Source organism: Gopherus flavomarginatus, chromosome 5, assembly GCF_025201925.1.
Source record: "Gopherus flavomarginatus isolate rGopFla2 chromosome 5, rGopFla2.mat.asm, whole genome shotgun sequence".
NCBI classification, from domain to species: Eukaryota; Metazoa; Chordata; order Testudines; family Testudinidae; genus Gopherus; species Gopherus flavomarginatus.
Genome location: NC_066621.1, coordinates 154,458,173 through 154,471,575, shown reverse-complemented (window position 1 = coordinate 154,471,575; position 13,403 = coordinate 154,458,173). Strand labels below are relative to the sequence as shown.

At 48.6% G+C, this 13,403-nt stretch overlaps 2 protein-coding genes across 8 annotated transcripts in view; one reads left to right on the top strand and one right to left on the bottom strand.

Annotated features, from left to right (window-relative positions):
* The window catches only part of FRMD6 (FERM domain containing 6), a 727,784-nt gene that overhangs the window by 238,252 nt on the left and 476,129 nt on the right, over positions 1-13,403 (top strand). The gene's annotated exons all lie outside the window — the stretch shown is intronic.
* Positions 1-13,403, bottom strand: part of TRIM9 (tripartite motif containing 9) — a 131,053-nt gene that overhangs the window by 55,186 nt on the left and 62,464 nt on the right. For 4 of the 7 annotated variants that reach the window (XM_050954659.1, XM_050954662.1, XM_050954660.1 and 1 more), the window contains exons 2-3: positions 6,684-6,779; positions 3,464-3,586 (exon numbers count right to left, since the gene is read on the bottom strand). In XM_050954659.1, the coding sequence (XP_050810616.1) occupies positions 3,464-3,586; positions 6,684-6,779 (219 nt within the window). Of the gene's footprint in view, positions 1-3,463; positions 3,587-6,644; positions 6,780-13,403 lie in introns of all 7 variants that reach the window. The other 3 variants (XM_050954656.1, XM_050954661.1, XM_050954657.1) reach the window with 1 other exon arrangement.

Here is a 13,403-nt window from a genome sequence, read left to right as displayed (position 1 = left end):
CAGGCTTTATGGAAAGGGTGAGCATACTGTGATGTTGTGCAGTCTATATAGTTTTATAAAAATTTAATAGTAAGTGAATATAATGTAACTGGAATATGCTTCATGCAAAAGGTCTCCTGTAAGGTATCGTTACAAAGCTTATAATCTACTGAGTGTGATCATCCTATTTGTATAAATGTATCACTCTTGTATCTGAAACTAGAAATATGAAATATAAATCTGAAGGCCATTTAACCTAGTGTCTTTCCATCGAGAAGGAGGGGGTGGGAACTTAGAGAGGGACAAAAGGATTCCCGCCTTATGCAAAAGATTTATAAAGGGGTAGAAGAGAACAAAGGGAAAGGAGCCATCATGAAGAATCCCCTAGCTATCACCTGAGCTGGAACAAGAGCTGTACCAGGGGAAAAAATTGTGCCTAGGCCTGGGAGGCGCCCAGTCTGAGAAAAACCTTACTGAAACATCTCTGAGGGTGAGATTATCTGTATTCAGTTTGATTAGACACAGATTTGCACGTTTTATTTTATTTTGCTTGGTGACTTACTTTTGTTCTGTCTGTTACTACTTGGAACTACTTAAATCCTACTTTCTGTATTTAATAAAATCACTTTTTACTTATTAATTAACTCAGAGCATGTATTAATACCTGGCGGAGCAAACAGCTGTGCATCTCTCTCTATCAGTGTTATAGACGGTGAACAATTTATGAGTTTACCCTGCATAAGCTGTATACAGAGTAAAATGGATCTATTTGGGTTTAGACCACATTCAGAGTTGGGCATCTGAGTGCTAAAGACAAGCACACTTCTGTGAGCCGTTTTCAGGTAAACCTGCAGCTTTGGGTCTTTGTTGGAGCAGATGGGAGTGTCTGGCTCAGCTGGCAGTGAAAACAGGAGCAGAAGTAGTTTTGGCACATCAGTTGGCAGCTCCCAGGGGGGTTTCTGTGATCCAACCCATCACACATACCACCTTAACAATGCAAAAGCCCCATGACATGTATATACACATACGCTGCATAGGATTCTGTCGCACAATTAAGACAAGACCATGTTATGTAATGTGCTGTTCACTCCCAGATAATCTTCAAAGTACCAGCTCTGCTGCCTTTATTACTTATTTCCTAGCATGTGAATTAAAGGGAACAGTCAAGTTGTTTAGTTTAAAAATGTGACCTACATTGAAACTGTTACCGAGTGGGGGGGATGGAAGCTGGATTTGAAAGACCAATTGCTTTGGAGAGTCCACCCCATGGCAGTAAGAAATTAAAACCAGCGTTCAATCATCACTGCTACTGGGGGACCCAGAATATGGCATGGGCACTTCTTGCTGGCTCTTTGAACCAGGTCGCATCAGGCAACCTTCCCTCTTCCCAGAAGCCTTTGCTGCAGCTGCATTCACAGACCAGCTGTGGCCAACATTTTCAAGCATGGCTGCCCACAGTAAGGCCCCTAAATAGAAGTGGCCGGTGGGAAGTTGCTGGGAGCTGTGGGGACGCAGCATGTCTGAAAGGGAGAGCGCTTTCAGTTGGGTTCCTAAGTATGAATGTAAGTGCCTGGCTTTAGGGAACCAAGTCTGAAAATTCGAGCTGTGTTTAGAGTTTGAAGGAGTCCCATTTGGGGCTGGGTATTTTTCTCTGTGACGGAGCACCAGAACTGTGTCCGAGGCTCTAAAACACTGATAGGAAAACAGTTTCCCCACCCTGCAGAACTGATTGCCAAGCAGCCCTGTCCCACTCTCGCTGACTTAGTTGGGCCAAGCTCAGACAGCTGGCTGGCTTCAATCAGACTCCTCACATTACCCCATAAGGAATGCCCAGCTACAAAGCACCGCGGCTTTGTTCTTAAACTCTGACTTCAGTCAGAGCTACACGGCAAAGCAGAGGCCCTGACTTTGGAGGTGGGAATATAATTGGTGGCCAAACAAGGACAAGAAAGAAAGGTGTCAGGGACAAGGCAGTTATGCCTTCATGAATGAGAGGGACGGTGATCTGTGCACTTGTGAAATGGCGTGGTGGGGTGCTGGTCCACATGGCAGCTTCCTTGCTAAGATGTGACTCATGCGATGAAAACGCTTGAGTAGCCCTAAGCTAGAGCATCAGGTTTCTTCACTGTGAGGGTGAACCTGAGACTGATGACAATGCCCTTCAGGCTCCCTCAGCTCTGCGGGGGAGGAAACTGGCTAGATCTATCCTAGGGAAGGGCTACAAAATGAGTCAAAGCCATTCGGATGGCCCAACGCCGTGCTATGTGCCAAACACACAAGGAGAGAGAGAGAGGACACTTCTCTGCAAGCAGGTTTTAGCCGAGTTACGGAAACGCACTCAGATAACAGCCCCGGAAAGCTCAGCGTGACATGGTTGTGTCTTCTCAGTACCTCAGGCTCTGGGTGACCCACTTCAGTGGAATTGCCCTGGGCCTGCGTGGCTGGCTTGCTGATGTACGGTTACACCAGCCAATGGATACCACGCTAGCACCAACCCATCAACTCACGCCCACCTGACTGTCTCTGTTTAGCCCAAGCCCCGAACTCCCCTTGGCAGATACGAGCCAGCTGAAAAGAGCAGGTGCTGTTCATCAAGGAACTGCCGAGTGACGAACTGAAGGGTAATGCTGCCTTCCCTTCTCCTTCAGGTCCCACTTTCAGCTTCACTTCTTGCACCTCCTCTCCTGTGCTGTCTGGGGGTTTCCTATGGCACCCCTGGAATAGCCGAGTACCCGACTGTCATGTCTGACCTGATCCCTTAACAAAAAGGTGCGTGCCATGCAGAGCAAACACAATCACTGTCCTCTTCCTGTTGCATTCCTGTACCTGCCCCTCTGTACCATGGCTAATTTAGGGGCTGATCTTGCAAGGTGCTGGGGGCTGTCACCTTAGGGTGACCATATTTCCTAAAGTAAAAACAGGATGGCTGGGGCTGGTCTGAGCCCAAGCTGCTGCCCCCACCCCAAGGCTGGGGCTAACCCCCTACCCCCAAGCTCCGTACCCCATGACATCCATGGCTGGGACTGACCCCCAAACCCCCTGCAGCCTCCACTAGCTGTGGTTGGGACTGACCCGCCCAGCTCCATGCCCGTGCAGCCTGCGGCTCGGGCTGACCCTCCTCCCCGAGCTCCGCAAGTCAGGACAGCCGGGACAGAGCTTAGAAACGGGACTGTCCCAGCCAGAACGGGACATGCGGTCACCCTGCCTCACCTCCCACTGAAGTCAACAGAGCTGAGGGCTGTTGTCATAACTGCAGCCTAGCAGGGCCAACTTTAACCGTGAGCCTAACTGCTGAAAAGTGGGTAAAGGTTCGTGAATTGCCACAACGATCTGTGACAGAACGCTGGTTAAGAAAAGATGTGAGGCGGAGACGGAACAACTGAATCACTTCAGTCAGAAAGGCTCTGCTGATTTCACTCAAGAGCTGGGTTAAAATTATGACTGGGAAACAAAAGGCTCAGAAATCAGAACGCTTTGAACAGACCTTCAGTTTGTGCTCGTGCTCCTTGTTGACTCGGGACAGCAGCTGGGCTTTCCTCCTGTTGAGCGCGTCAATGAGGGCATCGCACTGTGCCACCAGGCAGGCTTCGAACTCCACGCTGTTCTCCTGTGTTAACAAAGCACAGCTCACAGCCCCGGGGATTTCACCTGCGCCTGCTGCAGCCCAGCCAGAGGGGAGGAGCACGCGTCGGGAGGGGACCCCTCCCATCATGTTAACTACTCTGACTCCATGTTGTTGGAAGCTCCCATTGGCCCTTTGTCCCTCCAGATATGTCCCTTCAGCCTCTCACTGGCCAGTCAACTGGGATCGGGACTGGCTCTCCGGAGGTGGGTTGGAGTGGAGTCCACATCTGGGTAAGGGTGGGAGGTTTTCCAGCAGCGGACTGGCTGGTCAGGTTGGATATGTGGGATGAGGGAACTAGGAGTGGGGGGAGCCTGAAGGGGCTGGGAGGGGTTGTCTTGGGATGCGTTTGGGAGGTTAGATTAGATGATGTGGGCAAATATAGAAGGAAATGGAATAGCAGGAACCAGGTGGAATTTACTGAGGATGAAGATATTTGTCTCAGAGTTTTAAGAGTTAAGCAACTTTTAGTTCTTCCAGACTCCATCCAGTGAAAGAGTTACTGTGTGCTACCCACGAAACCTTAACTGCACTAACTCTGCCTAACAGCTCCAGACCTCTCCAATCGCTCTAGATCTTACAGTGTTTATTCAGATCCTAAGCCTGCAAGGCCCTACTCAGGGATGCAATTTTACTCACACGATCAGGCCCATCGAAGGTAATGGGACTAGTGGCATGAATAGGAAATACTTAGTGAGTAAGGGTGGTAGGAGCAAGGAAATAATATCGGCTTGTGAAGCCATGAATAGCCACCTGCGAACTTCTCTGAGCCCACTAAGAGCAGGAAGGAGGGCAGGCTACGTGGAAGGTAAGTTCCTTTAAGTAATTAACCATACACATCTATGCAGTGCTGTAAACGTGCTTTATTGCCTCAGGGCTAATGTGCCTCATCCCCAAAAGATTTCAGTTTTGATTTGCACGTTATCAATGCTATGCTAATTTGGGCCTTTAATAAGTCCTTAATTCTGAAGAGTTCACTGAGCTGTCGGGATTTTTATTCGTTTGGGGGTGTTAGTTGGGACGGGAAAATCCTCTGATGTTTTTGGGCTATAATGTTCATGTGGTCATTTCATGTGGTTGCGAACTTTGATTTCAGGGGTTATCAAACCAAACAGTTACTGCACATGACATTGAGCTGTACCTCTGTACCCGGCGAAGGCACAATCTCATCCCTACATCCAGCAGAGTTCTCTCAAAAAGCTGCGTAAAATGGGGCCAAGTTGTTAGCAATTGGCCCAGCCTATAACAGGAAATCTTGTCAATAATGCATTGATTTTAATCAATCACAAGTATCAGTGCAGTGCTATGGTGACAGTTTTGGGTCATCAGGTCAGAGTTTCCAGTTTACCTTTTGCAGGGGCTGAGTCTTACTCAGGTGAGATATCTCACTAAATTCAGCGGGCTAGGTTATCATTTTTGTTATTTATTATGTCTATTGCCGTAGCAGCCAGGAGCCCCAGTCCTGGACCAGGACTCCATCATGCTAGGAGCTGTACAAACACAGAACAAAAAGATGGCCCCTGCCCCAGAAAGTAGCCCTGTAATCTTCACTGGGAGTGTTCATGTACTTAGAGTTGAGGACACGTTGTTTAAGTGCTTCGCTTAGCTGGGGCCTCCTAGATTCTGTCACTCACACTGAATATGACCTTACTCTGAGTGGCCCCACTGGGTTCGGTGTGCTGCTCGTAGTGAGGTACACTACTCAGTGTGATTAAGTGTGGTCGAATCAGGCCCTGACTGAGTAAGGGCCGGAGGATCAGGATCATAATGGGGAGGAACACGGCTAATTCAGTAATTGCCTAAATGAAGTAAGTTCCTGGAAATCTAGGCTTTGGAACTATCAAGCGCTTCCATCCACACTGCTCCCCCGGAGATAAGTTCACACCAGCCATGTACAAACGGGGGCAGGAAATCCTGCTGGAAATGGCCTCTGAACTAAACCCACCATGCTGGGAGGAAGGAGCTGCGCACAGGGGACGGCTGCACTTTGGCTGGGAGGGGGCGGGGAAGTGGGTATTTCAATTTGGCAGCAGCAGAGACTGATTGATGGTGCCTTGGGAAAGACAGAAAGTGGGAGACCTGAGTGAACAACAAAACAAGCTGTCCATGCCACAGAGAGCAGCACTTTACACTGTCAGATTTTAAGCCACTTCTGTCTGAGGATCTGTTAAACATTAACCTCGAAAGCATGTTTTACTGCGGTGCCAGGCTCATTGCACTCATGTGGAAGGCTTCGGTTAGGACTCCACATTCATGCCATCCCCAAATCACGAGGGACGGGGCAGCTGGCACTAGGCCTCCACTGAAGAAACATATGCAGCTCTCCCTCCAGCTGGGGATCAGAAACGGCCAGACTGTAGCCGGCATCTTGCTCAGGAAGGGCGGGATCCTGATACCTCTCTCCCACTGAATCACACTTTGCTGTATGGAAGATCCTGTTGCTTTCAGTGGAGTAAGGTACTGCTCAGTGTGTGGGGTCAGAATCTGGCCCCAAATGGCCTGATATTATACATATAACAGCGTGACTCCAGTATTCCCAAAGAATAGCTAAAGTGACGAAGCAAAACACCTTCAAACAAATTCCCTTTAAAAATCAGACCAGAATGTTTAAGCTCCCACATTCTGTGGATGGGGATCGGAAGAGGAGCCTTTTACTTTGCTTCTCCTACAACTGGTTCACTGACAGCCCAGCTGATTGCAAGATTGCAAATTGGAAGCAGATTTTGTATCTGCTGCTGGAGACCCATATTCCTTTGTCAAAGCTAGGACAGGCTGAGAGTCAGTGTTACTCTGTGGGCAAGGAGGTGGAAGACTGGCTGTGATAACTGTCTAGTAGCAGCTGTTCCTTGCAGATACACAAGGAAGCATCCGTGACAATCCCAGAGAGAAAGAAACGAGTGGAGCTAGCCCAACAGTGCAGGAGCCTGGGGGAGAGATGCAAAGGGGTTCCTTGCTGAGGGGCCAGCTGTGTGTGCGGTACGGAGGGCACCAAGCAAAGACAAGACACGCAGGTGAGGCATGAAGTCACAAATGGCGTATTAACCTGTTGGGGGTTTGTTTCTCTAGCGGGTTGGTATGGTACCTGGATTTGCTGAACCATGTTTCGCAGCTGCACCAGGAACTCTTTGGCTTCCTTGGCTCTGTCTGACAATCCATTCAGTGCCTGGGAGAGCTGGCTCTGCATGCAGAAAGAAATACAAAGCGGGTTACCAATAAACAGAGCATACAGGAGCAGGCGGTTAGGGGATGGCACTCATTCACACCAAGGAACATGTATTCTGGCCTCAGACCTTAAGTGGAGGAAGCATTGTCTAGTGATTGGCCTGGAGTTCAGGGTCCAAGCCCAGACCCCCTTCAGCTGTGTGACCTTGGGCAAATCACTGGAGTTAGCCCTGCACTTCAGTTTCCCCAAATGTAAACAGTGAGAGGAAGGATGGTCCAGTGTTTAGGATACTACCGTGGGGCTTGCGAGCCTTGGATTCCGCTCCCCTTGAAACTTCCCTGTGTGACCTTGGCCCAGTCACTTAGGGCTTGTCTACAAAAATATTTAGTTTGCAGCAAATTAGGGTGTGAATCTAGCCCTCACTAGCCTGCCATGCACTAGGTGTCCGTGTGCATCCTGCTGATGTGCACTAACAGCTTGTTAGTGTGCTTTAATCTAGTCCTGTTTCACCACGGGGCAGATCAAAGATGAATGGGTGGGTATGGCAAGACACCTTTAGTTGAACAATAATTTGTATATTAAATAGACACCAAGGTTGAAAGTTTCAAACTCAGGTGCCTAAAGCCAGGTGACTAAATCCACATTCAGGCACCTACGTTAAGTGGGCTGAGTTTTATGAGATGAGCACTATCCATCCCATTGTGCTCGGCACCTTTTAGATTATCCAAATCCTCATGCTAGTTTATCAGCCTGGTACAGAAAATGGAACAAATTAGTGGCACTCCTGACTCAAAAGGTGACTTTTTGGATGTCAGAGTGAATCTTTTTTAAACTACCTTGCAGTGGTTTCTATGACCCCAGGGCAGATAATGACACCTAACTGCATTGGTATTTTGACTCTCCTAGATTATTTAGAGAGCCTCCCTTAAGCTGAGCAGCTTCAATTAGAGTCATTCAGAAAACTTTCAACTGAACAGTTTTCCATAAGAAAATGCTGTTTTCCCAAAATTGAAATGTTTTTGCAGAAATGTCGCGATTTGATGAAATTTTTGATGAAAACATTTAAAAATTATTTGAAATTGAAATGGACTTTCTCATTTCATGTTGATTACTAAATATAGTATAGTATAGTATCACTTCACTTCTCGACTCCTTTTCCCATTTACACAGAGTCGGAGGTTCCCACAATTCTTTGCTACTCCTTCTGGTCCATGGCACGGGTTTCTAGGTTGTGAAGTTCCAGTCACTTTCTCTTCACATTTGTCTAGACAGAGTCTTTCCATCGTATCCTCAGTCTTCCACGTCCTTTCTTGCTGTCCTCTTCTTCCCATGCTTTCTCTGATGGTCATTCTGCTCCCATTTTTATCACACGTCCCGCCAACCTCAAATGTACACTCACCAGCCTATCCACCATTAAGAGTCCCAAGTTCATCATCTCTCTTTCTTCTACATGCACTGTGACTATCCTCCTCTTGCCTGCCATTGTTTATTATAATATTATATTATATTATATTTATTAATGTTCCGACATTATCGAAGCAAAACCTTTCAATAAGGTTTTTTTGATGTTTCTGAATCAATTAATTTTGGAACTTCGGTCCTGTGAGAAATTTTGAAATTGGAACTTTTCACCCTGATTCAGGGGGAAAACAAATGTCAAAAGGTTGGAATTTCCCACGAGCTGGAAATTCCATTCTGCAACCAGCTCCATTCAGAATCTTTATATATTTATCCTCACAACACCCGAGAGGCCGGGTAGTGGTATTACGCCCATTTGACAGAGAGACACTGAAGCACAGAGAGATTAAGTGACTTGCCCAAGATCATACAGAAAATCTGTGGTGCAGCAAGGAACTGAACACAGCTCTCTTGGGTTCCAGGTTGGCACCTTGTCCCTTTCAACACTAAGGTCACTTACAATGCAGCAGCCTCCCACCTGGTGAACTCCAGCAGGGCCTGATACAGCTGAGTAGCAAAACACAATACTGCTGCTACTACTAAATACCTGGCAGTTTTCAATTTCATAGGGCTTTCCAAACGTTAACTAAGGGATCCTCCTGTCTCCCCCGTGATTTTGATAAGTGTTGTTATCTCTAGATCTGGGCAATTAATCTACAGCAAACGACCTACTCAAAGGATTTAGCCTCTTTTGTCGGTTGCACTCTTTCCCCCTGCCCATAGTTCCAGGGGCCCTGTTTTGGGGCTTTTGCTGTGGGCTTGTCTCCAAAAGTTTTGCAAAATGTAATTGGCAGAAAAACAATATCAGTGGTAAAACATATTTCTCCGTCATTTTATGGAAGTGCCTAGAAGCCTCAAGTCAGGCCCCACTATCCAGGGTGCTGCACTAAGGTGGCCAACTTTCTCATTTGTGAAAATAGGACACTGAGCGCCAGAACCTCCCCCGCCCTCTGCTCCACCTCTTTCCCTTGAGGCTCTGCCCTTTGCTCCTCTCCCCGCCCCCCCTTTGCTCATTGCTTTCTCCACCACCCTTCCCCTGCCAGCTGCGCAGGGCTCTAGGGTGACTGGAGCAGGACATTGGAGAGAGAGCCGGGTTCTGAGTGTGGGGGGTGATGGGAGCAGGGCAGGGCAGGGAGAGCCACCCTCAGGGGGTGAGAGTGGGTGACATGGGCAGGGCAGGGGAGCTGTGCTCCAGGGGTGGGTAGGTGGAGCAGGATGGGGGAGCCGACAACACCTTCCTCTGCCAGAGCCGTTGCTGAGGGCTCCTCCAGGCTCCAACAGCAGCTGCTGCTTTTCCCACTCTCCAGTGGTGGAGACCAGTTACTGCAGATAACCAGATAACCAGACTGTTAAGTGTCCAGTCAGCACTGGAACTGCCAGGTTCCCTTTTCAACTGGACTTTCTGGTCGAAACCCAGACACCTGGCCACCCTATACTGTACGTGCCTACGTGTACAGTCTCAATCTCCAGCTCCAAGAGGTTACAGTCTGAACAGACCAGGGGAGACATGGTGGAGGGACTTGCCCAGGGTCTCCCAGCAAGCCAGCGGCAGAGCTGGGAACAGAGCCCAGGTCTCTAGAACCCCAGTTCCAAGCTGCAACTATCATCCCACCTTATTAACATGAAAGTCTAATACCACTCCGCCCCCTCCCCCCACGCTCTAGAAGTCCCAACCTTCTGACAAGTGGAGCGGTTTTAAAGGGGTTGGCGGTGACAATGACTGCACAGCAGGTGTGCGATGACACTGCTCTTTCCTCTCTTTTAGCCCTCATTAGAGCAAAGTTTCATTTGTCAGCATGGCTGGAGGTCTGCAGCTTGATTACTGGCAAGGCTGGCTCTCAGCAAAATGGAGCTCCGGCTGCAAAACTGCTCACTCCCGTGACTACATCCTTGCAATCAATTGCTCCTGCATTATGCAAGCAGGGTGCTGACATGATGATGCACAGCAAGGCTGATGCCTATGCATCATCTGCATAGGCAATGCTGCTGAGTGGCAGCAAATGAGGAATTATACCAGAGAATTATAGGCAAATGGACAGCAGCAGAGCAGAGGGAACCGTAAGGCATAGGAAATCCATCGGCTGTAGCTTTTTTTCCTTTCTCAGGCTCCAATAACTGTCTCTGTTTTTGTAAGTCAGTGATTCCTCAGAGATCTGCAGAACCGCGGCTGGAGGTGGGAGACAGGGCAGGGGGCCGTCTTTTATTTGTGGAGATTGAGCTGGAAGGCAGTAAAAATCCTGGGAACTACATTTTGTCACAAAAAAGTAGCTGTACAAATCGGTCCCAGTAGTTCTGTTTGCATTTGCTCCTAGCTAGCAGTTTCTCCCCTTGTGCAGAAAGGCAGCCCAGAGATTATTGCTTGTTGCTTTAGTTTTACAACACACTTAATTCTTGCCTTTGAACCGTAATGGAGATTTTCTGCATCCAGGCTCCACGTCCCGCCCCTGGTAAAACCATGAGCAGACCCCTGGAGCCAGGGAGATGGAGTGCCTTTCTCTCCACCACAATGCATTAGCCTGTGCTCTCCACATATGTCATGTATAAGAGGGCAGAGGTACAATTCAAACAGCTGCCTCTTGAATTTTTGGACAGGAATGAGTCACGTTTCTTTGCTGTTTTCTTTTCAATTCACTGCAAGTAATTTGCTGGCTGTTCTTAGGTTTGTGTTCTTTTGTGTGTGTGGCAGTCCCTCAAGACGCAATCGAGATGCAAAGGCAAATGCTGCAGCTACTGAGTCAGTGACACACTCAAGTTGTCCTCTGCATGCCGCATGTTCTGTGTGCCACCAATTTCAGCCCCCCTGTGCTTTTGCACTATGCTCTTGCAGGCTTCTCTCCACTGGTCCTGATTTCAAGACACTATTTTTCCACCTTGGCGTCTTACTCCAAATCTCTGCTCACCACAGGTAGGCAAGGAAACAGGATGAAAAGCTATTGACTGACAGCACAGGAAGGGACACGAGGTCAAAGCATGCAGTGCCTGGCAACACTGTGCTAGGCTAAAATTTTAAAAAAATTGTATCAAAGACATTAGACGGTAAACGAGTGGTAACAATTTAGTGGCCCAGAAAATGACCTTACTGCTGCTTTCACACGAAGCTTTAATACAGCCGCCATGATTTCTGCATTTCCTATGTAATTTATTGTGGCAGAGTCATTAGGACATGGAGCTAATTGGTAAAGGCGTCTCTAATAAAAACAGCCTCGCTAAGTCAGCCCCGCCCCCCGCCCCCAACTGCATCACCAGACACAAAATACATGGGAGAAAAGGATGCTGCTGAGACCCATTTCCCAGAGAGCAGCAGGGCCTGATTTGGATCTCCCTTACGCTGGTGTAAATCAGGAGAGGGCAGTGGAGAAACACTGGTGTAAAAGAGGTGTGGGATCAGAATCAGGCCCGACAGAGTTGACCCCTGGCTAGACCGGTGTAATTGGGCTAGAACCTTGGTAGGCCAAATTCTTTGCTGGTGTAAACTGGTGCCACTCTATTGAAGGCACTGATGCTGCATGTATTTACACCCGGACAGAATGTGACCCACTAGTTTTTAGTATCTGGGTCTGAGAATTCCATCTTTCGATTACTGTGGATAAAAGCCTTCACTCAGCTACACAACAGACCCTGGCAAGACGAGATAAGGACCATGGGGGCAGGCGGGGGGTGGGTGGGGGTGTCCCTGCATTGGCTCCCTCTGCATCCATATAAAATCCATGCTCCTCATCCTCACCCAAGCTGCTGGCCTTTGACATAGCTTCCATCTCCTCCAGTTCCTCTCTCTCCAAATCACACTCTACGGCCCCGATTCTGATGTCGGCTAGACGGGATCAGATCTGGATTGAACCCCTCCAGGTCAATGCCATTACCCTGGGTTTACACTGGTATCAAAGAGATCAGAATGAGACCCCTTGTCTGCTCTCCCACATACCGTACGGCTTCATTGCCTTCTGTCACCCGTTCCAGGTGCACGGGACTGCTCACCTATTCAGAACCTTTAGTGTGCTCCTTCAGATCCCACCTTAAAAACCCTTCTGGTGGAGCCAAGCTCTTCCTCCACTGCCCCACACCTTTGCTCAGGTGGAAATGGCTACCGAGGCTGGACAGCAGCAGAGAATCATGCCCAATGCTTCCATGGGGTTACAGCGTTACCTGGCTAGTGAAGACCTAGATCAGGGGTGGCCTACCCGAGCCTGTGAAGGAGCCACAATTTACCAACGTACATTGCCAAAAAGCCACAGTACAGTAACTCCCCGCTTGACATTGTAGTTCTGTTCCTGAAAAATGTGACTTTAAGCGAAACGATGTTAAGTGAATCCAATTTCCCCATAAGAATTAATGTAAATGAGGAGGGTTAAGTTCCAGGGAATTTTTTTTCACCAGACAAAAGACTACATTATATATATATACACACACACGGTATAAGTTTTAAACGAACAATTTAATGCTGGTACATGGTGATGATGATTGTGAAGCTTGGTTGAGGCAGAGGAGTCAGAGGGTGGGATATTTTCCAGGGAATGCCTTACTGCTAAATGATGAACTAGCAATTGGCTGAGCCCTCCAGGGTTAACTCTCACAGTCTACAAGGCAGCAGGAATGGAGGGAGGGGAGAGAGCATCACAGACAGAGACAGAGACACACTCTGTGTGTGAGAGAGAGATGCACATTTCCCCTTTCTGTATACTGCCTTGTTAATTAGAGCAGCTTGCTGAGACTGCAACTGCTGCTGCCAGCAAGCTCCCTCTGTCCTGAGCCCGGTCGTGTGTCCCCCCTGCTCTATGGAAGATGGGGTAAGCAGGGTACAGGAGCAAGGGGGAGAGGGACACCCTGACATTAGCCCCCCTCTTCCTCTGCTCCCCCCTGCACAGCAAGCAGGAGTCTTGGGGAGAAGCTCCAAGGCAGAGGACAGGAGCAGCACATGGCAGTGGGGGGAGGGACAGCTGCAATTGCTAGCTTGCTGGGCGGCCGCAGCACAGGGAACCTAGGGGAGTGGGGAGCTGATAGAGGAGCTGATGGGGGGCTGCCGGTCCACCCTGGTTCCAAGCCCCTACCAGCTAGCTGCAACAGGCTGCTCTTCCTGCAAATTACACAAAGCAAGCAGCTGCCAAACAACATTAGAAGGGAGCATTGCACAACTTTAAAGGAGCAGGTTCCCTAACTGATCAGCAACGTAACAATGAAACAACG